Source organism: Rhinolophus sinicus, linkage group LG05 (assembly GCF_036562045.2).
Source record: "Rhinolophus sinicus isolate RSC01 linkage group LG05, ASM3656204v1, whole genome shotgun sequence".
In the NCBI taxonomy this organism is placed as follows: Eukaryota; Metazoa; Chordata; class Mammalia; order Chiroptera; family Rhinolophidae; genus Rhinolophus; species Rhinolophus sinicus.
In genome coordinates this window covers 171,432,458-171,454,805 of record NC_133755.1, presented here as the reverse complement: position 1 = coordinate 171,454,805, position 22,348 = coordinate 171,432,458, and the positions used below count along the sequence as shown (strand labels likewise).

Here is a 22,348-nt window from a genome sequence, read left to right as displayed (position 1 = left end):
CCACCCCCCAGTGGAGGACAGAACCCTTTTCCTCAGACCCTCCCTCAATCTAGAGAGTTTGTTTCAAAATTAAAGGAATTATTCCCAAACCATTAATGTGCAAATTCTGTATATTCGACTCTCTGAGGGAACTTTTTAAAAGGTAGGTAGAAGCCCAGACCTCACCCCAAACCAGGTAAATTACGTCTCTGGAGATCAGCATTTGTTTGAAGTTCTCCACATGACCCCTGTGTACAGACAAGTTCGGGAGGGCTGGACTAGATGTTATCAGTTTCTAAAATACTGCCCCGCTGAGGGCAACAGTGGCTGTTTGTCTTTTAAATTTGCATTTCCATGACCAGTTTACATTTATATTGCTCCCTTTCTACTACCTCTGTATGAAGTCTGTTTTATCCTCTTTTTTTCACTGTTTTTTGTTTTCACTTTTTTATACTATGTCTAAGGAACTCTTGGCATATAAGAAAAATTAATTCTGTTTATCATTTGTCATAACTTTATATAGTTCCTTTAGTGACACAGAAAATTTGAATTTCTGTGTCATCAAATCTGATAGGTTCTCTTTCCTTTATAGATCCTAGCCAGTCTCTATTAAGAAGACCTTTTTTAACCCCATGATTATGCAAATGGTTGTATTTTCTTCTACTAGATCTATAATCAATCTGGAATCATTTTCATCGTTGATGTAAAGGAAGGAACTGCTTTGTCATTTTCCAAATAAATAGACAACTGTGCCCATGCCAGTTAGGAACAAGACAGGGCTAGTTCATCACTAGTAGTTCTTTCATCACTAGTAGTTCTTTGCAATGCTCATGTCAGTCAGCTGGGGCCTGGTTGAATAAAGTATAGTACATACACAGCAGGTACTACAATGCAGCAATTTTTTAAAATGAGATCAATCTATATTTATTGGGGCGACATCTATCATATATTCTTAAATTTTTTTAAAAAATAGAGAATAGTTTCTATAATATGCTCCCATTTTTGTAGGGAATAAAATCCCATATTAATTGTATAAGGCAAGGAAAAAGTTGAGAGAGAGATATAAAACTGAAGGCTTAACATTATAAATAGAGTAATGAGAAGGGAGGGAGAAACAATTTTAAATACACTTAAATTGTGACAAGGCACGTGATTTTTTTTTGAAGATCCGTATTGATGTACTAATAATGATAATTTTAAAAGACAAAGAAAAGGGTACTTCTTGCATAAAGAGATATTTGATTTGCGTTTTAGTTAAAAAAAAAAAAATTGGTATGCCCAAAATAAATGGTGATGGGTCTTTTATGAAAGGAATCCTAATAGCCAACTGTAGGTCGCCATCCTGAATTAATTGTTGGTTGCAGGTCATAAAAGCAAAGGTGGGGCAGAGTCCCTATTTCTGATAAGGAGACTCCCTGACTAGGATACTTGCTGAATCCTGGGAGAAGAACTTTTCTGGGAAAGACATCCTCCAAGTGAGATTCATTTGTTCAAGAAAAACTTGAACTTCCTAAACTACCACTCTCCTCCAAAAGTGCATAGGCCTGACACGGAAGGGATTGGCAGGGACACCAAAGGCACTCAGAAGTCACTGACAGATTCTGCTCATGCCTTTCCTCTTAGGTGCAGGCACCACAGATTTACCCTGTTCTGGCTTTTTCCTTGATATCTGCTCCTACTCAACAATCTCCCTCCAGACTCTGCCCTCAGCTTGGGCTTTGGGTAGGGCTCAGTCCCTTCCCTCCCCCACTTCCCACAGAGTCTGCTGATCTGAATGGGAAACTGATAAGGAAAAATGGTCTCTAGACATTTACATAAACTCCTGTTGTTCACATCTTATTAGAGATGAACTACGTCTAGCAGAGACTCCTGAGCGAAAACGTCCGGGCTCAATCCGGCAGCTCAGCCACTTCCTGAATGTATAACCTGAGCAAGTTACTTAACCTTTCTGTTCCTCAGTTTCCTCCTCTGTAAAATGGACTGTTAGGACCTGCTGCCAGGGGTTGTTATGAAAATTAAATACATCAATGCATGTGCTGTAGATGCAAGACAAGTACTAAGGGACAACTATGCTAACCAATGTATTGTTGTTCCCTCGAGTTTCAGATGGATTTCAGAAGTGGCTGCTGGGAAGAGCTTTCCAGACCTTCTTCCCACACTCAAAAGCTGGGGAACTTTTCTGGAAGGAGAAAGGCTCTTACAATCTTGAAAGCCGTACGGGTAGCTCTGGAATCAGCCAGCGAGAATAGAGGTGTGTCTCCCACGTGTGAGCATGTCCAGGCCCCCCCACTGCCCTTTCCAGTTGGGATCCCCTCAAAGCATCACCTCCTGGACTCTCACTTTCTTCTTAGCTGGGGGGTGGGGTGGGGGTGGGGCTGGACTTGTGGCCTGATGATGCTTGGCAAAGGTCACAAACTAACACCTATGGCTTGTTTCTGTAGGCCCTTGACCTAAGAGGGGGTTTTATACTTTTAAAGGGTTGTAAAACAGAAACAGACAAATGAAAAACGTCTGCAGGCCACTTTCAGTATGATACTTACTCTGTGGCCCTTTACAGAAAAAGATAGAGCGAGATAGAACTGACCAAGACAAACACCACCAGTGGCAGAGCCGCACCAGGTCTGACTTTGGGGCCTTTCGGATTCCCTTCTCCTGACAAGACTCCTCAGAATGGCAACCCCACTGGGTCAGCTCAGCACTTGATCAAGTCCCCCATTCTTCAATCTGGCTGCCATTTGTGGTTCTTCTCCCTGAAAACACTGCTGTAGCTTCCGTGAAGAAGTCTTTCTTTTTACCCCCTCAAGTTTTTTTGTTGGATTTTGTTAGGGGCAGGAAGGAGCCAGGGCTTTAATATTTGTCTTTGGAATGGAAGTGGTGCCTCCTGTCATAAGTCATAGGCATTGAGGGTTCTGCAAATCCTTTGGCCTCTCCGAGATCGCGTTATTTCCTGCTGGAGGCACCTGCCGGGTCAATCCTTGCTGTTCCCTCAGCTTCGGGTGCTGACATCAGGAATGCAAGGGTTCTGACCCCTCTGTAGAACTCCTTTCTCAGGGCTGGGTACCTCCCTTGGCAAAGAGAGCACACACAAGGCTTTCCAGAGCTCAGCAGGAATGGGAAGTATAGGGCCAGGGTGGTGACATCGTTTGCAGGTGATAAAACCTTGTTTGTTCAGGGTTTTGAATCTTTTCTATTGGCTTGATGAGGTTGTGGCACCATTTCCCCGGGGGCTTCATCAAGCAATCTCTTCTCTTTGCTGGCTTTTGTGGTACACCCCACGGGCGCCAGGGACCTACACACCTCTGGCAGCCGCTGAGAACTTGTATCTCCAATATCACAGGGGATGGGGGCCTGGGGACTAAGAGAACTCACCTGTCAGCATACTCTCCTGGAAATGGGACACGAGAAATTTGAAAGGGCCAGGCTCATTCCCTCTCCTTGCCACAAGACTAGCTTCTTGTTTTACTAATAAAACAACACTATTAATAAAATAGAAAAGGGCATGTATGTTTTTCTCTCTGCCTCTATGCAATGATAGAAAGTAAATGAAAAATCTCCACATTGTTTTAAGCTCTCTGACATAGGTTTTGCATTGTTTTCTTAACCCTTAGGCCAAAGCTTAGCTTTTTCCATAGGAGGAAGTCTGGAACCCCCTTGGGTTTTGTCCTTTTGAGGTTCAGGTCTGTCTACTTCCTGGACCAGGTTTCTCATGTTCCTGGTTAGAAGCGGTTGGTACCAACACTGCCAAGTAATTAAAACAAGCTTCTCTACCCAAACCTCCTGTCTTTCCATAAATCCACTGATGCTTTTCCATATATATATACACACATTAGCATTTAAGAGGAGATTAGATTGTAAGAATTGTTAAGGGGTGTTTTCAAATATTTAATAACAAATTCAAAGATAAGTGAATGGATCATTTGCTCTAATTATAATCCATTCTTAGCGAAGCATCTAGCCGCCCCAGTTTGACAGCATCAGCCTTCCCTGCATTTTGAAGGAGGTACTTCTCTGGCTGTAGTTGAAACCCAGAAACCCTTCTGTACCTGGTGTGCTTGAGGGCCTGGGATGGCACGCAAAGAAGCTCCCAGACGCAGTGACAGGATCCCTCCTGCTAACCCCACCCTCCCCTTTACTTTCCCTGCTCCCCTCCAGCCTGGGGTCTGGGGCCCTGGGTATTGACACACACTCGTTCAGGGGTATTTACAACTTAAACTCCACTGAGCCTGGGGTGAGCTCAATAATTCAATCAGCCCATAAAAATGTTTGCCAGCTCACAAACCTTTCATTGGCCTGTCCCACAATTATTGATTTCTCAATAAAAAGGAATCTGATGACAGTTACAGTGCTGAAGAAAGATCTAGCAGTGCACCGGATCTGGAAAGTCCCCCAGATAACTGTCTGTCCTGTGGCCTCCGGGTCACTGGCCTTCGGCAAAGGGCCCAGAGTTGGCCACTTTGGAGTTCCTTCCTCTGCTCTTAGCCGGCCTGGCCACTGAGGTTTTACCACCCAGTTTTGAAATCTCTTTTGAAAATGTTTGCCCGAATGCTTCCTTGTTCCAGTTCTCCCCACACACATACACACACACATTCATCTGGTTAGGATGAAAGCTGCTATTTTGTCGTGTCTACACAGATATCAAGTGTGTTGGCTTTGGGCCATGGTCCTTTTCCTAGACCATGAGGTAGGAGTTGGATTCATGGCCGAGGGAGGGAGTGAGGCTGGCCCAGGTGCTGTCACCTCTGAAACAGGCCCTGCCGCTAGTGAGAGTCCCACTGCCTGAGACTTCAAGGGCCCCTGTCATCATCTAGAAACAGAGCTCCTGCTGATGCCAAGGTACCGAGGAGAATCGCCCCTCAGCTCACCCACCGCTCCTGGCAGAAACCAGGGGCAAGAAAGGTGCCTGGTATGGCCTCAGAAACCAAAAAACCAAAAGCACTGGCACCAAGTGCCAGGGATGATAGCAGAATAAGTGCTTCTCAAGCTTTCCTACCCAAGGGACACCCACTAGGAAGAGAGGAACACTTTTCTCCAGAACCTGAAGGCCACAGCATTATGCGCCCTACCCACAGAGCCATTATTTATTTGTAGAGTCACCTTTTGCCTTAAAAGTTCCTATGACTTTTTCTGTCTTCTCATAAAATGTGAAGTCTTGTTTACATACACTTTCTCTGGTCTGGAGTAAAATTTCATCTGTACTCTGTGACTTTAAGTAACCCCCAGGAAGCTCAAACCCCAGTTTAAGAAGTGCCCATCATATTCAGAATTAGGACTGACCCGATGTCTGCCACTCACAAGATTTCTGATTCTGGGAACCTTATTTAACTGTGTTAACCCTCAGTCCTTGTTTGTAAAATAAGGATAATAGTAGACGTACCCTCAGATCATAGCTGTAAGGATTACCTGGAAAAATGTGTATACAGCTAGTACCTGGCATAGTGGAGCAGCAATAAATGGTACTCTTGTGTGTATGTGTGTGCAAGTGTTGTGACTTAGGGTTGAAAGGAAAATTAAAGGTCATCCCATCTTCTCAGAGAAACGTGTCAACATTTTGGATGAGGTTATCCAGTCCACGCAGAGGTGTCTCCTGTTGCAAAGCATTCAGCTCTCCCTCCCATAATTTCAACCTGGTGTTCCAGATTATCTGTAGGTAATTCCATTAGAAAGTGTGTTCCTATCTTGAATGAACACCTCTCACCTTGACTTAGCTCTACTATTGTAGCAGTAGTTACAAATACTGCAATTTTAAGCAACCATGATTGGATTGTGAACTTAAAACTAGCTTTTTAATGAACACAGTCCACATAATAAAAGCCATGAAAATTTGCTGCCCTCATATTTGCTGTATTCTTGGAGAAGCAAATCTAAACATAGCAATTCTGAATTTAAATGTCCCCAAAGGCGTAAGAATATGTCACATTGGAGAAAGTGATGTGGAGCCGGTGTGTGTCGAATCTGCCCCTGGCCAGGCATTCCAACTTTGACACACCTTAATGGACAGATTTTAAAATTCCACAGATTGCTAAACATTCTCCCAAAAGCTTGTTGAACACTGGAAATGACACGTGGCACATGCAGACAACTCTGTTCCTTGGTATCGCGAGAAGAATAATAAGGGAGGGACAGGGTGTATGGAGAGGGTGACTTCCAGCTGTGGCCAGGTAAGGAGATTGGTAAATCTTTGCTCCGAAAAGCAACTATAAAGCTGAATGAAATTGACAAAACAACCATTTCTGCACTCTGCAAAATGGCCAAAAGCATACAATAATATGAGAGATATTTAGGCTTGCAAAATGGTTGAATTTTGGGTAAGTATAGTGCAAATCTGTGGCATTCTTTCTCAGAATGCTCCCATTCCCCAACCTCCACAGTTTGGTAAGCACCAGAGCAGGGAACAGCATAGCACTCACAGCTCTGTTGCTGTGGCCGTGGTCTCAGACGGCTCACTTGATTTGGTGGATGAGCAGGGAAGGCCCAGGCTCCACCACCCTGAGGTGTGACTGTGGTTGTCACAAGTGCCCACCTGGCTGAGGCTACAAAACTGAGACCAAAAAGTGTTCAGACAGAAAGCTGGGTTAGACTTGCAAACAGCCTGATGATCGAACGTGCTCTCCTAACAACGCACAGATCCATCAGCCGAGGTTAGTAGCCTTCCCGGCTCCAGGTGTTGAGCAATCTCTGTCCTGTCATTAGATACTACAAAGCTATGCAGACACAGGGGCAGGTCCTAGGAAGTCAAGCTTAAAAATCAAAACAAGAAAATAATTTAAGAACCTAGCAGAAACATCAGAGATCAAACGCTGTAGGAGAGGCAAAATTCACATATTTAACCCAGGTGAGTTAATAAACAAAGAAACAAGCAACAACAGAACACAGCATGAATAGCAACCACCGGGGTGGGGTGGGGGGGGTTAGAATCCACAGGTGCTACAGTTTTGTGTCTAAAACGATCAGTTTTCAATAAAAAATTATAAGATATGTGAAGAAACAGGAAAATGTGACTTATACTTAAGAATAAAGGAGGTCAAAAGAAACTGCTTATGTGATTTGCCAGACATTGGTTTGAGTCAGCAAAGACTTCAAGCGGCTACTATAAATGTGTTAGGATACCTAAAGGAAACCAGGTTGAAAGAATTAAAGTATGGGGGTGGCAGATGGCTCAGTTAGAGCACAAGCTCTTAATAACAAAGTTGCCAGTTTGATTCCCACATGGGCCAGTGAGCTGTGCCCCCCACAACTAGATTGAAGACAATGGCTTGACTTGGAGCTGAGCTGCTGGTGGGCGGCGGGTTTGCTCAGTGGTTAGAGCGCAGTGCTCATAACCTCAAGGTCACCTGTTTGATTCCCACATGGACCAATGAGAAGCAACAACTTGAGCTTGGAGCTCAGCCGCCAGGGGGCAGCTGGTCCGCTCAGTGGTTTCAGCGAGGTGCTCATAACACCATGGTAGCTGGTTCGAGTCCCACATTGGCCAGTGAGCTGCGCCCTCCACAACTAGATTGAAAGAAAAAAAACATGAATTAAAGTATGACAACAATGAATCAGCAAATAGGGATTCTCCATAAGAGATAGAAATTACAGGGAAAAGAAAAAGAACTAATTTTTTCTGTTGGAGCTGAAATACCAATAACTGAAATGAAAAGTTACTATTAATCTGAAATAGACTGATAAGTTAAGGTGCATCGTGTAAAATCAACCACTAAGAAAATAATTTTGAAATGGAAAAAAATATCAACCGAAAAATGAAAATAGTACCCTAAAAATATTCAACCAAAAAAAGAAAAGAAGGGGCCAGTAAGGAAGGAAAAAGACAGGAGATGTACAAAACAATAACAAAATGAAAGATGAAAGGCCAGACCTATCAATGGTTCCATGAAATGTAAATGCTCACGGGGGTAATAACATTTACCATACTGATAGCTTATGAGTTTTGAAAGCCTACTGTGTGTGGTCCTATACTAGGCACTTTAGATAATTACTGTTTGTGTTTTTTTGGCCTCTGCCCCCCCAGTTTTTAAACCATTGTGTCTCAGTCTAGCCATAGGGTGAAGCTCCTTGGGCCATGCTGGTATTATGAGCCTTGCGTTCCACCCGGCAGAGGCAGTTGGTCGCCAGTCATTGCTCTTGGCAGCTCTCGCTGGCTGCCAGCCACTCACGCCAGCTGCACACCAGCTGCAGCCCAGCGCGGCTGCTCACCGTAGCACAGGTCAGCACACAACAGCCCACACCGAGCTCCAGCTGTTCAGGGCTCCAGAGAGAGCTGTTGTTCACAATCTTAGCTGTAGAGAGCGCAGCTCACTGCTGCCCATGTGGGAATCGAACCGGCGGTCTTCGGTGTTAGGAGCACGATGCTCCAACCACTTGAGCCACTGGACCGCCCCCGATATTTACCCTTTTTAATCCTCATACTAGCCCGATAGAATGGGTGTTGTTCTTATTTCCATTTCAGACATGAGGAAACCAAGGAAAATGGGGATTGAAGAACTTGCCCAAGGATGATACAACAAGAAAAGAGTTTCCTGGAATCAAAATGACTCAAACAATGTGAGAAACCTGAACTCATCCTAACAAAGATGTGAGTGCAGATATGCAGTTTAAGAGACCTGGGAAAGGGAGAGCAGTGCCAGCCACTGTCCTGAAATGCTGTCCGTGAATTAACCCATGTCGTCTTCCAGTAGCCCTTCGAGGTAGGTGGCTCTCTCTACAGCCAAAGAAAGTGAGGCACAGGGAAGTTTCCTTGCCCAAGGTCACACAATAAATGGCAGAATGAGGATTCAAACTGAGTCATCTAGCTGCAGAGCCTGTGTGTATCTTATGTTGCTGCTCAATAAGTCACAGTATTTTTGCCCTCCATTCATCAGTCAAATCACAGAGAAAACGGGTGAAAGGGAATGTGCAGCTAGCTCTGAAAAGGGAAGGGAGTCCTGAAACAGAAACCCGGGGCCGGGTGGGGTGGGGATGTACCAGTCCTTCCTGCTTTACTTTTGTGATGGGGGAGAGGATTTTGAGGGAATCACATAAATTCACCCATTCATTCATTCATAAGTAATTCCTCTCAAGCTTCTTTCTTCTCCCTCACAGAGAATGGGTTGGGGTCAGGCATTAGAAAACAACCACAATTGTAATGAGCCCCTCATATAATCCTCACATCCACCCTGTGAATTAGGTGTTACTGTCACTATTTTGTTGATGAGGAAGTGGAAACTCTATCATAAAACTTGTATGTGGAGGAGGTAAGAAGTGAGGCCACATGTTCACACACTTCCTCCTGTGCCTGGGGGGTGGATGTGAGCAGGGAGTCTGGCATCAGACTGGTCATCACGGTTCACTGTGCTCTGTAGATCCATTTCATCACCTTGATCTTAGGCAGTCGGTGGTGAAGCATTAGCAAGAGAAAGAGCTTACAAGAAAAACACAAAGCCTGTTGTCTTTCTTCTAATTCTTTATTTGAACATCAACTAGGTTGAGAAAATTGTTTACAAGTGCTTGAGCATCCCACTGGATTCTTTTTAAAAGTGCAAAAGAGGTTTACAAGTGTGTTTCATTGAACAAAGCAAAGCTGCAACGAAACAGAATCACATTGATAATAGTATGCGTCAGCGAGAGGGTATATTAATCCATCAAACACAATTTGACATTTGAGCCTTTCCCCATAAAACAAGAGCTCTACACTGAAGAATATGTAGTGCACTAAAAGCATTGTTTATAAGTTGTGAGAGAACATAAACTGGCATAATGTCACTTATTAATTCAAGTCTCTATAACCAATGACCTCTCTGTGAATACAAAGGGGTCTGTATCTCAGGCACCTGCTCACGAGGCTCTATGTTGTCTCCAGGGTACACAGCTCTGTGCAAACACACTCAAGATGGGTTCAGAACATGGCAGCATTTACATATTGTAAAAGTTCAGGCACATTTGGATGCAAAAAAAAAAAGGAATAGAAACTTTTCTTGAATATCTAAAAGACAGTGCAAAATTGTGCCATAATAAAGGCAGTAGTTACTTAGAAAATAATTGAAAACGACTTAGAGGCCACACTCACTTGAATCCAAATGGAAAGGAAATGCAGTTAGAAACAGCATAGTCACACTAAGAAAAAGATGGGTGTTTGGGACCACAGTTAAATTCCTTTGCTCCAGCTGAAAGTGAGTAAGTTTTCAGAAGGTTCACCTAAGGAAGTGTGCGGTGTAATCCAGGTCATCTTCCCAAGACTTACTCCAAAGAGAACCATGGTTGCCTCATAAGTATTGTATGACTCATTTTGCCTTTAAAAAACTAGTTTCCCGAAGCGGATCCGAAGCCCGTGAATGTTAGACATGACGACGGCCCTAGTGATAGTCAGTATCCATAGTCCCTCTCAGAGTTGGAAAGAATGAATAGGAAGGCATTTGGAAGTGGCTCCACATAGGGGCACTCTCAACCAATGGCCTACATCAATGGCCATTTCAGTGTATAAGACTGTAAAGTGAGAAGACCTTAATGTGACCAAAAGTAAATTATCAGTAAGTCCCTTATTTGTTCAACCCCTGAAAGGCATAGGATATGGCATGGTTAAACCTACTTGCAAGGTTAATAGGGAAATCTAATCACAGACTGCACTTCCTTAGGGATTTTGCAACGTATGTAAGATCTTCTCTTTGTATGAACCAGCCTCTCTGCTCATTGCATGGCAGCACTACAGAATCATTGCAGCAAGCCTAGGGCTCGGCAATCGCTGAAAGAAACACGGACCACTGGCTGGCTATTCCTTGGATTGTACCATGGATGTCACTTGTTCTTTCTGGAAACTCAAGCTGCCGTTTTAGAAATGGCTGTCAGAGAGCTAGTTATTTGTGGCTTACAAGGCAGAAGTCTGAACCCTGGTGCCTAACCCAGACCCCACCAGTATTGATCTGCCTCACAATGCTTTCCAGATTCTTACTACATTTCACATTCTCCAAATTTCTGAACCCACTTCCCTACACTACCCCAAACCCCCAGGTCATCTGTGTTTTTCAAACTCCAAATTGCCTCAGAGTGGGGGAAAAACACAGCATGTTCCCTACATCCAATGGTAACATCAGCTGTACAGTATCAGCTGTCCATTAGTGGCACTTCAAATAAGAATAAAAAGAGATTTCTAAAATTATTTGAGACTCTGGGCTAACATTCCAGCCATCTGGTGTTCTCTGCCCATTTCAAATATAGTAGTGTCTTAGAATACAAACACATTAGATGAATAATGTAAAACCCTCCACTGTATTATTGTTTGGATTTAGCTGGTATTACAACATCTATAGTCCTAACTTTTTTTTGTTTGTTTTTATTTTTTTAAAAGAAAATCTAAGTATAAACATTAAAAAGAACCCACTGACCCATTAGCTACTGTCCAAAAATATTACTAATATTTTGGTAAAGCAAAATTAGCTGCCCTGAATAAAATTTCCATTTCAGGCATAATCTCTGCTACATAAGATTGTCTATCATTCAATATCCAACAATAGGCATCTGGATTAGTGCTATTTTGTCTACTGTGGATATAAAAGTTGATATGAAATGTGATCTTCATTTAAATGAATAATCACCAGGCCTTAGGCATTAATGACTGCATACACAAAAAAACTGAATATGTTTTGTTGGTTTTGCAGGTTAACCCAGTCAAATCAAATCCAGAACAGAATTAGTACATTCAATTGTCTGATAAGCATTGCAATTTCAAAAAAATATATATATATTATATTATATAAGGTGCTTCTTAAACAAAAACAACAACAAAGGAATGATTGTTCTAAACATATGCTTAATGAAGCTACATAAAATTGCCCCCAAATTTAGATTTTAGATGCACATATATGAAAAACATTTTTTTTTTTTTTGGCCCTCCCTGTTTCCCAGTCCTTTGGCAATCATTTACTAGGCAATTAGAAATGAGTGAAATCCATTTTTCTTAATAGGCATCGCAAGAGAAGCCCTAGAAGCTTGGCTGAGTCGTTGGCTGACGTGTCACTTCTCAATGGGATTCAAATTATAGACAATGAGGTCAGCGGCGGAATCCAAACTTTCTTTTTGGCTGAGAAGAGGAGAGCCGTAATTGCTCTAGAGAAGCAAAGGCCCTAGAGAGAAGGCTGCCCTGTGTCTGGAGTGAGACTTCCTTTTTTTAGCCTATAAGTCAACAGATTCCTGGGTCCCAATTCTAAGTCTCGCTGGTTTATGAAGTTTAATTGAATGAGTTCTCAGCAAAGCTTTTTTATTTTTCTCCCTCCGGAAGGCCAAACCTTTATTTTTTGGATGAGCGCTAAACAGCCAAAGGCATGTGTAGTCTGACCAGGGCCCAGGCACCTGAGTAGGGAATGCTCCTCTCCTCGCCCTTCCTCCCTGGCTCCAGACGGTGCTCCGGCAACTGTAGGAACACAGCTCCACCGCCGCTGCTTCCAAACAGGGCCGTGTGAAGGAATGAAGGCAAGGAGCTGGCCCCATGGATCCCAGCGCAGCCCCACTGTGCAGTACCGCCCTCCTGGGGAGCCGAAGCCTGTCGTAGGGCCACCCTGAGCCTCACAGTTTTATCCAGTGTCTACCCTGCTTTCCTCCTTGTTCTCTGGTACCTACAATAATCATGCACATTTACTATTTAGCCCAGTGCCCCAGGGCTTAAAGAGTCACCAGGGCGCTCACTCATTTAAACGGCTTTTGGTCATAGGCTGGGCCCTACACACGACTAACTCTGCTTGTGTGTAAGTTACATACCCGGAAGATCCAAGTAGCGCGCCCTCTGCTGGTAAGTGTGAGACCACACCAGAACAGGTCCTGAAGCAGATTTACTGCAAGTCCTGGGAGGCAGAGGGCTTTCTTTTATAAAACGAAAACAAAAACAAAAAACAAGAATTTATCCCTCACCGGGACACTGGTATATGTGGAGGTGACTTAACTGGGATCAACTTGCTATTCTCCATAGGTCCACGGGAAGCCAGAATTAACCGGAACCCCATGACCTGTACACAGTGCTCTCATAAGCCAACAGAAGAGCAGTCAGCAAATCTGAAGTTGCAGTGTATTAAGTTGACAAAGTCTTGACAACGAGAGGATTTTCCATCGGTGTGTGCAACTTGTATTCCTATAGGGGAAATGAATAGACAATCACCGAATATTCTGCTACAGCCAAGCAACGCAGCAAAAGCTGTAATGTATTACTTTAATAAAATAATATATTACTATAGGAATACAAGAGGATGCTATAAAAAAGCCTTGATCTAGCTTTTTCCAAGTCAGCAGTTAAAGGAGCCACTTTCAATTTTTTCCTGTGGCTTATTCTTAGATTCATTAAAAAGTGCTTCACAGAGGTGAAATGTCCACTCTCCAGGCCTGGCTCTCAACGAGTAGTTTAAATGCAGTCATTTGAGCCCCAGCTAGCTCATAGACTGAATTCAGTCACGGAAAACTACAGGAATCCTCCTGCTTAGTAATGTAGCAAAGGGAGAGCTGTTACAAAGAATTTAGCCCTGGAATCCCTTTGGCTGTTCCCAAAAGAAGGTGTGCCACTAAGAACTGAGCAAGCAAATGAATGGCCACTCATATTAGAAAGCCATGGAGGTGCATGCATGCCGGGGTGTGTGCAGGAGCAGAATGTTGCTATAGTGATGTATGATGTGGGTAAAATGCTGCCAGGGATTGTCAGAATTGTGGGGGAGCCGGAGAGCTCTCAGATGGTGGTCGGGAAACCCTCTGCCTCCCCATTGATGTAATACGCTGGCAAGGAATGTGATGAAGTGGGGCCAGTGGTGGCCATCTGGCTCTGGTGCGTCTGCTCCATGGGGGCGCCCCCGCGGTTGGTTGGGGCATGCAGGCGGTGGGCATCCAACATCTCCAGCAGCAGGTCGTAGAGGGGCACCACGTTCTTACACTTCATGTTGTACAGATGCTCCATGCCTTTGTTACTGTAGGCGGGAAGATACAGGCAGGACCACGTTAGACCATCGCACCCCCAGAGCTGCTGAAAATCCTAGGCAGCAGAAGTAAAAACTCCAAAGACACCGGTATGCCTATCTTTCTTCCTGGTTAAAGAGCCATTTTAGGATCCTCTATGCAGGTGACTTCCTCCCACTGATTCAAATGAGATCCTGTCCCTTTCTATCCTCATCATATCTCAAAAGAGAACAGATGAGATATACAGCCAGATAGGACAGAGTTTTTGTTTGTTTGTTTTCAATGTGGCAAATAGTTTAAGAAGTTCCCTTGCTTAAAACTTTCAAGTGCCTTTCCATTTAACTCAGAATAAAATCTAAATTTCTTTCCAGGCTCTACAAAGCCCAACAGATGTGGCTCCCACCTCCTCCTGCCAGCCCCCAAACACACTCTCTCTAAGCCACACTGGGTTCCTGTTGCCCCTTGAAGAAACTAAGCTCTCTTTACTTCCAGACTCGGGGAGTCTGCACTTGCTGTTCCCTCTGCCTGGAGGGCACTTCACTGAGATCTTCTAATGCCACCTCCCCTGAAAGGCACTGTGCCACCCCAGTGGTGGTGGTCTCATGTTTCTGCCGCTTCAGCCGTCCCCTTTCACATTACTCTATTTTCCTACCAGCACTTATGACAACCTGAAATTCTTCTATTGTGCATTTATGTTTATTCTTGACCCCCCAAGTTCACGTGTGTGTGTATGTACACACATACACACACACACACACACACACACACACACAGTGCAAGTTCTGTGAGGGCACCGATTTGCCCATCCTGCAGGCCTAGAACAGTGCTGAAAATGTGATAAATGTCCAGAAAATAGGGACTACATGGGCCTAGGGAATTGCAGGCACATGGCATTTCTTTTACCACTCTCCTCCTCTGCCCTCCTCCCCCAGCGCCACTCTGCTCTGTCCCCACCACACAACCAGGAAAAAAATAGAACAACTATTATCTAGCTTGAAATTTAAAAAAAAAAAAAGTATAATGAGTAGGCAGGACCAAGAAAATATCCTAGAATATACTTGCATTTGTAGTAGGGGAAAAGTCAGCACAAGTTGGAGACCTGCCATGAAAATACAGCATCAAAGCTATTCAGTCTTACCACACAACAATCTAAATGACACTTTTAAGTGGTATTTTGTTTGGGGGCTTTTTTGTTTGTTTGTTTTAATTTAAAATGCTATTAAAGTGAAATGCCCCCTGGCTCTGACACGGTCTTACTCATGCAACCTAATGAATCACATTTACAGTCCACTGAAATCTGGTGTGAAATTCTCTGAGTAACAGCGTATGGCTGGGGCCAAGCTTAATAAGACAGAGTTCTGTGACTTAGATGGGTTGCAATGAGGCATCAAAATATTTGTGTGTGTGTGTGAGAGAGAGAGAGACAGAGACAGAGAGAGAGAGAGACAGAGAGAGAACGTTTAAAGCTTTCAACAAAATAGCAACTTCTCTCCAGCTTTTCAAATAATTCAAACAGAAATGCTAGAGAGCCCTCTCACTGTTGCTGCCCTCAACCATACATTTCCAGTAAAACTAGCAAGGTCTGTAAATTTAGTGCAAATATATCTGGTATTAACTAATTAGGTTTGCTGATGCTAAAAAGCAGTTAATAGATTTGAAAATTCTGCAGTTCCTAAAAACAAATAAAAATCTTCATCGGCAATGCCTCTTTGTTTCTACATCTTTGAAATTCTTATCTCAGAGTAAAAGCTAACACATTTTTTCAAAGAAAAGTTTACTCTCCTTGAAAATTCTCAGCCAGAAAATTTGGTAAAGGATTATGTTATTCTGATTCTCTCCTCACTGCCCTCTTTGTAATATTCTTCAAAAGAAACAGAGGGTTGGAAGTGTGTCTCCCGAATGCAGTCATCTACTCTACCTGGCCAAGGTGAGTCCTTCATCTGTGACTTGGGGATTCCTGGGGAATCCCTGAAAACAGAGACTACTCACTTTCTTCCAAAGTTTGTCAAGTGGAAGCCATCATTTGGGAATTTCAAATTCATAGGGTAGGGGAAACACTCAAATAATTTGTTCATTCTTTCAGCATATGTGACATATAGGACTTCATATGGGGCACTGTAGTGGATACAAAGAAAGATATATTTATTTTCTCAAGCAAGGTTGTCTCCAGAAAGGGTACCACCTGGGACAAACTTCTTGCCATTTGACTCATAGTCTCAAGGTTCAAAAGCCCCTTAAAAATTAATCCAGCCCTTTTCAGCCATTCGGCCCTTCCCTCATAGCCACTAAGAAAAGGAATCTATTTTTCATTCTAGGGTCCCAGTGTAAGCCCAAGGTCACACCTGTCCCCCTAGTGTCATCACTTCACCTCATTTATGTGGCCTTCATGGAGTAAAACCTCCACCACTTTCTTCATCTCTTCCCTAAAGACTGAGTTCTTTTCATGGAAATAGTATCCACAAAAACTTCCGGACAGACACCTTACGTGTCTATTGGGAATGGAAACAAGGCCACTTTCACCTTTGGCACAGAAAGGTTCTATTTTCTCTGCTAATGTCCTTCCTTAGCTCTTATAGAAAATATTTATTGAGTAGTTACTATGTGCCAAGGCCTATGCTAGGTGGTATGGGGTTACTCAGAGTATGCAAGATGGATTGTGATGGCTGCCTCATATTGCTTACAGTCTAATGGGGCAGAAAAGTAATACAACGGGCAATAACAATCAGGAAGAACAGGGCATAAGTCCCAACTAGGTGTTAGGGTCAGGAGATGCTTCCTGCAAGGAGTGATAGCTGAGCTACGAGAGATTGGAATACTGTTCAGAAATATTCCCTCCCTGTGCCGTGTCCGTAATCTTGACTTAGGGTTTCATCATGTAACTTGCTGGCCAAACAGAATGTCAGTAGGTGTGACTTAACTAAAAGATTAAAATGCACTTGCCCAACCTGGCTTGCCTTCTTGTTCCTCTGCCATCACTGTGAGAAGAATATGTCCCAGCTAACCAGTGGGTACAGGAGGCTAAGAGACACGTGGGACAGTCACCTGGCCAACCTGCAGGCCAACAGCTTAAAGCAGAGTCTCCCAGCTACGTCTGGCCCCAGTCAGCTGACTCACAGATGTGTAAGTGAGCCTAGCGGAGATAAACGGAGCTGGCCAGCCAGTGTGCAGCCTGAAGTAGACTTCTGCATGACTCACAGAGCAGTTGTTAAAGGCTAGAGATGAGACCGTGAGGAAGTCCTAGAAAGTCAAGTAGGAGCTAGAGCATAGAGGCAGTGTAAGCAAAATAAAAGGATTTCTACTTTTATCTAACTGCAGTGTGAAGCCATTTCAAAGTTTTGAGTAAGGAAACATGATCAGATTTGGAATTCGAATGGTCACTTTGGCTTCATCGTGGAGCACGGATTATAAAGGTTCAAGACTGGAAGCAAGGAAGAGTGTTAGGTGGCTGGTGCGGAAACCCAGAAGGAAGTGATGGTGGCTTGGACTAGAGTATCACCAGTGGCGGTGACAAGAAGGGATTTGAGAGGGATGGAAGTGTGAATGTTGAACCTCTATGAGGCATCTGGCCCGAGAGTCTCTCGTTTAGGATTTCTAAGTGTATGTAAGTAGAGTATGACACAGGAACCATAATGGACGTATCCTATGCCTTCAGGGCATGGTGTACTCACAGACCTACCTTGATTGGGTGGGACAAAGTGAGTGACCAAACATGCCCCTCCTGACCCCCCCCCCCCCGTAGACCTGGCACATGCTTCAAACTGAGCGTAACTATCACTTCCTCTCTGAAGCTTTCCCTACACCCTGGACTTCTCCGTCCTCCCAAAGCATTCACGCTTAGTATGTACCAGAAACTGTTCCGAGTGTGCTATCTGCAGCCAGGCATCAGCCCTTCGTGGCCTAGCGGTAACATGTGCTCGGGGCCTGTGTCTTCATGCCTGTCCTCTGGGGAACCCCAGGTGCCTCACCTCATGTGCCTGAAGTGGGAGAGGATGAGGAGCAGCTGGGCCAGGCGCCGCTGCTGCTGCTGCAGGGTCAGCCCCGCTTTGGCCATCAGATGGATCAAGGTGTCTGTAATCTTGTCCAGGACTCGGTGGATGTGGTCCTTCTCTTCCAGAGACTTCAGAGTACTGGACAGAAATGTGTACACTCCTGAATGTGCAAAGAGACAGTGAGAGGGAGAAACTCACAGAGGATGAGGTCTAGGAGACTGGGGGTGTACGTGGGACATACACTGAGCCAGCGCCTTACCCACCCATGCACAGCAAGGGGCAAGTGTGGGGCCCAAGTGGTCCAAGCAACTCTGCAAAATTCCTGTGTGTCAGCCACTTTCCAGGGTTTGTCATCCAGGCACTATTAACCTTGGGACTGCATGGTTCCACTAGCCACCCCTTCTCTGACAGGTCATACACCAACATAAACTATCCCATTAGTGCTGAGGACAACCCTGTGAGCAGGGCATTTATGTTCCTTATCACATAAAGAGACCGAAAGGCAGAGAGATGTGGTAACCAAGATCATCCAATAGGATGGAGCAAAGCTGAGACTGACGCCCGACAAGCTGGTTCTACCTCAGGTCATCATGGAGATGCTCAGGAGACTCATGGCCTCCTGGTAAGATGAAAGTGAAAGTGATTTGCTAAGTGATTGACACGTAATTTTTCCAGGTAAAATTTAACTTGCTGTTACATTTCAGGCCAGATTTAGGGCCTTAGTACTTTTCATCCTCAGCTGAAAGGTTTATGATGGGTGTAGAGGACCATGGAAAGTGCTATTTTTCACTGGCAGGCATGTTTTTGTTTTTGTTTTAGTTTTGTTTTTTTCTTCCCCTGTTGCCTTTCTTCTGGCAATAGTTCCTACTCCCTGGCCCACAGGTAGATTCAGGACCAAAACTAGACAATCAGGCCAATCCATTCTTTTGGATAGTGTCAGCCCTGTACTGGACAATCTGAGGCTTTTCTGGAATTGTATATGGAAGTTGTGAGACAGAAATTCTTTCCTCTAGAGTTGCCGAATTAGAAGGATGAGAATATGGGACTGTTAAGTTGCATCTTCTCAGCATATGGAGTTTCCGTCTGTAGAATGGACCAGAGTAACAATAAGCAAAGATGAGTTATTGGGGGTTGGGGAGTTAGTGGGAGAAGCTCTGGTTCCAGTCCCATGGTCCTGCTTCTTACGTTTTTTTCATTTGAGCTTGGAGCTTCCATAGTGTCCTTTTTAACACATGAATCCATAAATTCATCATGCTTAGGACAGTGTGAGTTGGGTTTCTGTCACTTGCAGGTGAAAGAATCCTGACTATTCAACTAACTTGTAAGCTCAGCCCAAGGACCAGAAGAAGGAGACTGATAAAATACGAAGTGTTGAGAGCAGGAGGAGGGCAGGATGGACCGACCAGTCTTGTCTTGGGACCACATGATGGATTTGCTCTCAAGTAAATACTCCAGAAATAAGCCCCATTCTGCCGAATCATACCATCTCGCAGGGAGTACGTGATGTGATATTTTCTCCATGATGATATATATTTAGCAATATTTTTTCGGTCTTATTTCAAAATAAGAGTGGATAGAAATAAATATTTTTCTTATAAGTATGTGTAAATGTGTATAAGATATTTATAAATATGTAAATATAATTAATATTTCATAAATATATTTCTTATATATATATATTTATTTCTTCTCCTCTTCCCCTCTGTCCTCACTGGTACCTCCAAGTTAAGACTCCCAAGTTTGGGGCGGCTGGATGACTCAGGTGGTTGGAGCACATTGCTCATACACCAAGGTCGCCGGTTCGATTCCCACATGGGCCAGTGAGCTGCGCCCTCCACAACTAGATTGAAAACAATGACTCGACTTGGAACTGATGGGTCCTAGAAAAACACACTGTTCCCCAATATTCCTCAATTTAAAAAAAAAAAAAATAGTTTTCTCAGTAAATAATTGATTTTTAAAAAAAAGACTCTCAAGTTCATCACTCCCTGACTTTGCAGTTGTAATGTTGTGACCAGTTAAGGCTCACACAGCAGCCTGTATGTTGGGAATGGGGAAAACACACAGAGGAACGCATAGTAAACGTTGTAATTGCCCAGAATGGAAATGGCTAAGAGTTAAAACACACATAACAACCAAACTAGAGCAATCAGGATCAACAGGCAGCTGAATAGAATAATGTAGCTTTTGGTACCCAGGGGCACTTTGATCCAAAGCAAATAGAGCACAGACGAGTAAGCAGCAGCCAGGCAGTGGGATAAGAAAGAAATTGCTAGATTACTTCACTTATGTTCCATGTGGGCTGTTGATAGGGAAAGAATGTGTCCAATTAGAAAAATGGGCAAATGTCCAGTGGCCTTGGGCTTGGCCAGGAGATAAAGGATGGTAGGGAAGCCATGGGTTGGGGGTCGGGTGGCTTCTGCTGAGTCTCCATGGCTCTGCCTCTCACCACACACAGTCTACCTAGCCCCACATCTCCCAGAGGCCCTGCATCGGGCTGGATATACTGGGAACCTGCCCAGGCTATAGAGCTGAATTAATCCAACATGGATGATGCGTTTTCTACCAGTTTTCTTTTTTTGTTACCACCCGGGAGGCTGGCTTCATTCACCAATAAGCCCATTCTTGTTCGAGGAGCAAACAGCTTGGATGGCCACCCCTAGGAAGATGACACTCGTGCAGCAGTTGGCCTTCCTGCTCACGTGCATAGGGTTAGAACAGAATGTGCTAGAATCTCAGCCGTCCTGAGGGCCAACGCTGCACTCTGCCCTTGGCAACAGAGGTCGTCAGAGCCTTGGCACTCAGATCCCGTGTGTGGAGTTTCCTTGTGGGTTGCTGAACCCCCATCTTCCTTGGCACGCATGTATGGATTCCTTTCTTCAGCATGCTTTCAAGGAGAAGTTACAGTGTGCGTGCACTGTATTACGTGATAAAGGTTTCAAGCCTTATTTCCTTCTAAGTGTTAATGTTTAAAGAGCAGATATTGCCTGTGGAGAAAGAATTTTCTTAACACTGACTCTCAGGAGGCAGGCCATTTTCAGAACAAGCCTGTTTTTCTAGTCCTGTCTTGGCACCAATACAGCATATCATCTCATCCTCATCAGAAGATGCTTCCTAGCTGTGCAAATATACTTAGAAGTAAAAATACAGTCCAATTGAAATGCCAATAACTGACAACAACAGCCATCATCCCTTTGGGCTTTTCTGGCAAAATGGGGTCCATGTTTGCTGCCTATTGCCCCTAAGGGACCGCTGGAGAGAAACAACAGAAATCCAAATTCCCGGAATGCTTCAGGTGCTCTGGGAAGAGCAAAACAGGGCTGCTGGTAATTTCTCCATATCCCAGGTGGTCTCTGCCACCCCGACGGCTGCACCACTGTTCTCAGCAGCACAGAGGCAGTGACCAGACACTGAGGGCCTTCAGAAACATTCTTGCCACAAGGCAGGCTTTTGCAACTCTCAAGGCTGCTCCAAATCCCAAAGATGAAAAAAAACAATCTGTATGTCATTATCCAGTCTGGAAGTGTTGTCGGCAGATCTGAGCTTCTACACATTCTGATTTCTTGCAGCCAACATAGGGAGTTGTAGGAAGAGTCTGTGGAGAAATCTGGTGGTAGAAAAGAATGGGGACCAAGACCGTAGGGACACCCCCATGTATAAGAGATCTCAATTCAATCTTTCTCACTCTCTTGCTTTCACTGACTCTTGATTCCTCTGTCTCCCTCGCCTTCTCTCACTCTGCTTGAACACTCTTTCTTCTTCCGTTTTGCTCTCCACTCTACAGGAACCCTTCTCCACCCCCATCACTTTTCCAGGGAAAGGAGTTTTCCAGAAGTTGGAGGAATGCAGGAAAGAACGCTGCAGTGCACATATACACCTGGCCATGCCCAGGCAGAAGCACTAGCACAACCGGGGTGCTTGGCATTGCCTGGCATTGACCTCTGCTGGGGGCCACAGCTAATTGCTCCTAGAAAAGTGAGGATGGCTGAGGCCAGTGGCTTGAGGACAAATTCTTCAGCAAGGCCACATTGTTTCTTTTCCAAAAGGACCCTGGGAGAGTCCTTCAATCTATGGCAGCTTGACAACAAAAAAGGGAATGACTCAAAGGAAAAAGATAGTGAAGAAAACTCAAGTCCACAGTTATAAGTGGTCTGGGCCAGAAAACCGGGATAAAAGGAACTTCTCTTCTTATCCTGTTCACCCAGTGATTAGTTGGCCCATCCGCCTTTCAGGTTTTCTGCTGAGAATTGCTTCCACAAACAAATAGCACATTTGCTCAGAAGGGCCTTCAAGGTTGACAGTTTGATGAGCACCATGTTTGTTTTGTGCTTTCCCTGACTGCTGTTCTTTTCAGGATGGTACTGTCCCTTCTGGGCTGTTTGAACACCCCCTGGTTACTACAGCCAGTTAGTGGGGGTGGCTGTGCTGGATAGCCTACAACGTGCAGGATAGTCCAAAACAATGAAGGATTTTTTTTTTTT

At 44.2% G+C, this 22,348-nt stretch overlaps 1 protein-coding gene and 1 long non-coding RNA gene across 5 annotated transcripts in view; one reads left to right on the top strand and one right to left on the bottom strand.

The window, feature by feature from the left end:
• LOC109449327 (uncharacterized) lies at window positions 1-20,883 on the top strand. Its single transcript, XR_002137681.2, has 3 exons — window positions 1-2,230; window positions 8,426-8,663; window positions 12,911-20,883. It is a non-coding gene; the product is annotated as an uncharacterized LOC109449327 (long non-coding RNA).
• ESR1 (estrogen receptor 1) overlaps window positions 9,416-22,348 on the bottom strand; it is a 358,968-nt gene continuing 346,035 nt past the window's right edge. For all 4 annotated transcript variants that reach the window (XM_019735446.2, XM_019735444.2, XM_019735445.2 and 1 more), the window contains 2 exons: window positions 17,844-18,027; window positions 9,416-13,889 (listed from right to left, as the gene is read on the bottom strand). In XM_019735446.2, the coding sequence (XP_019591005.2) occupies window positions 13,655-13,889; window positions 17,844-18,027 (419 nt within the window). In that variant the 3' untranslated portion in view covers window positions 9,416-13,654. The remainder of the gene's footprint in view (window positions 13,890-17,843; window positions 18,028-22,348) is intronic.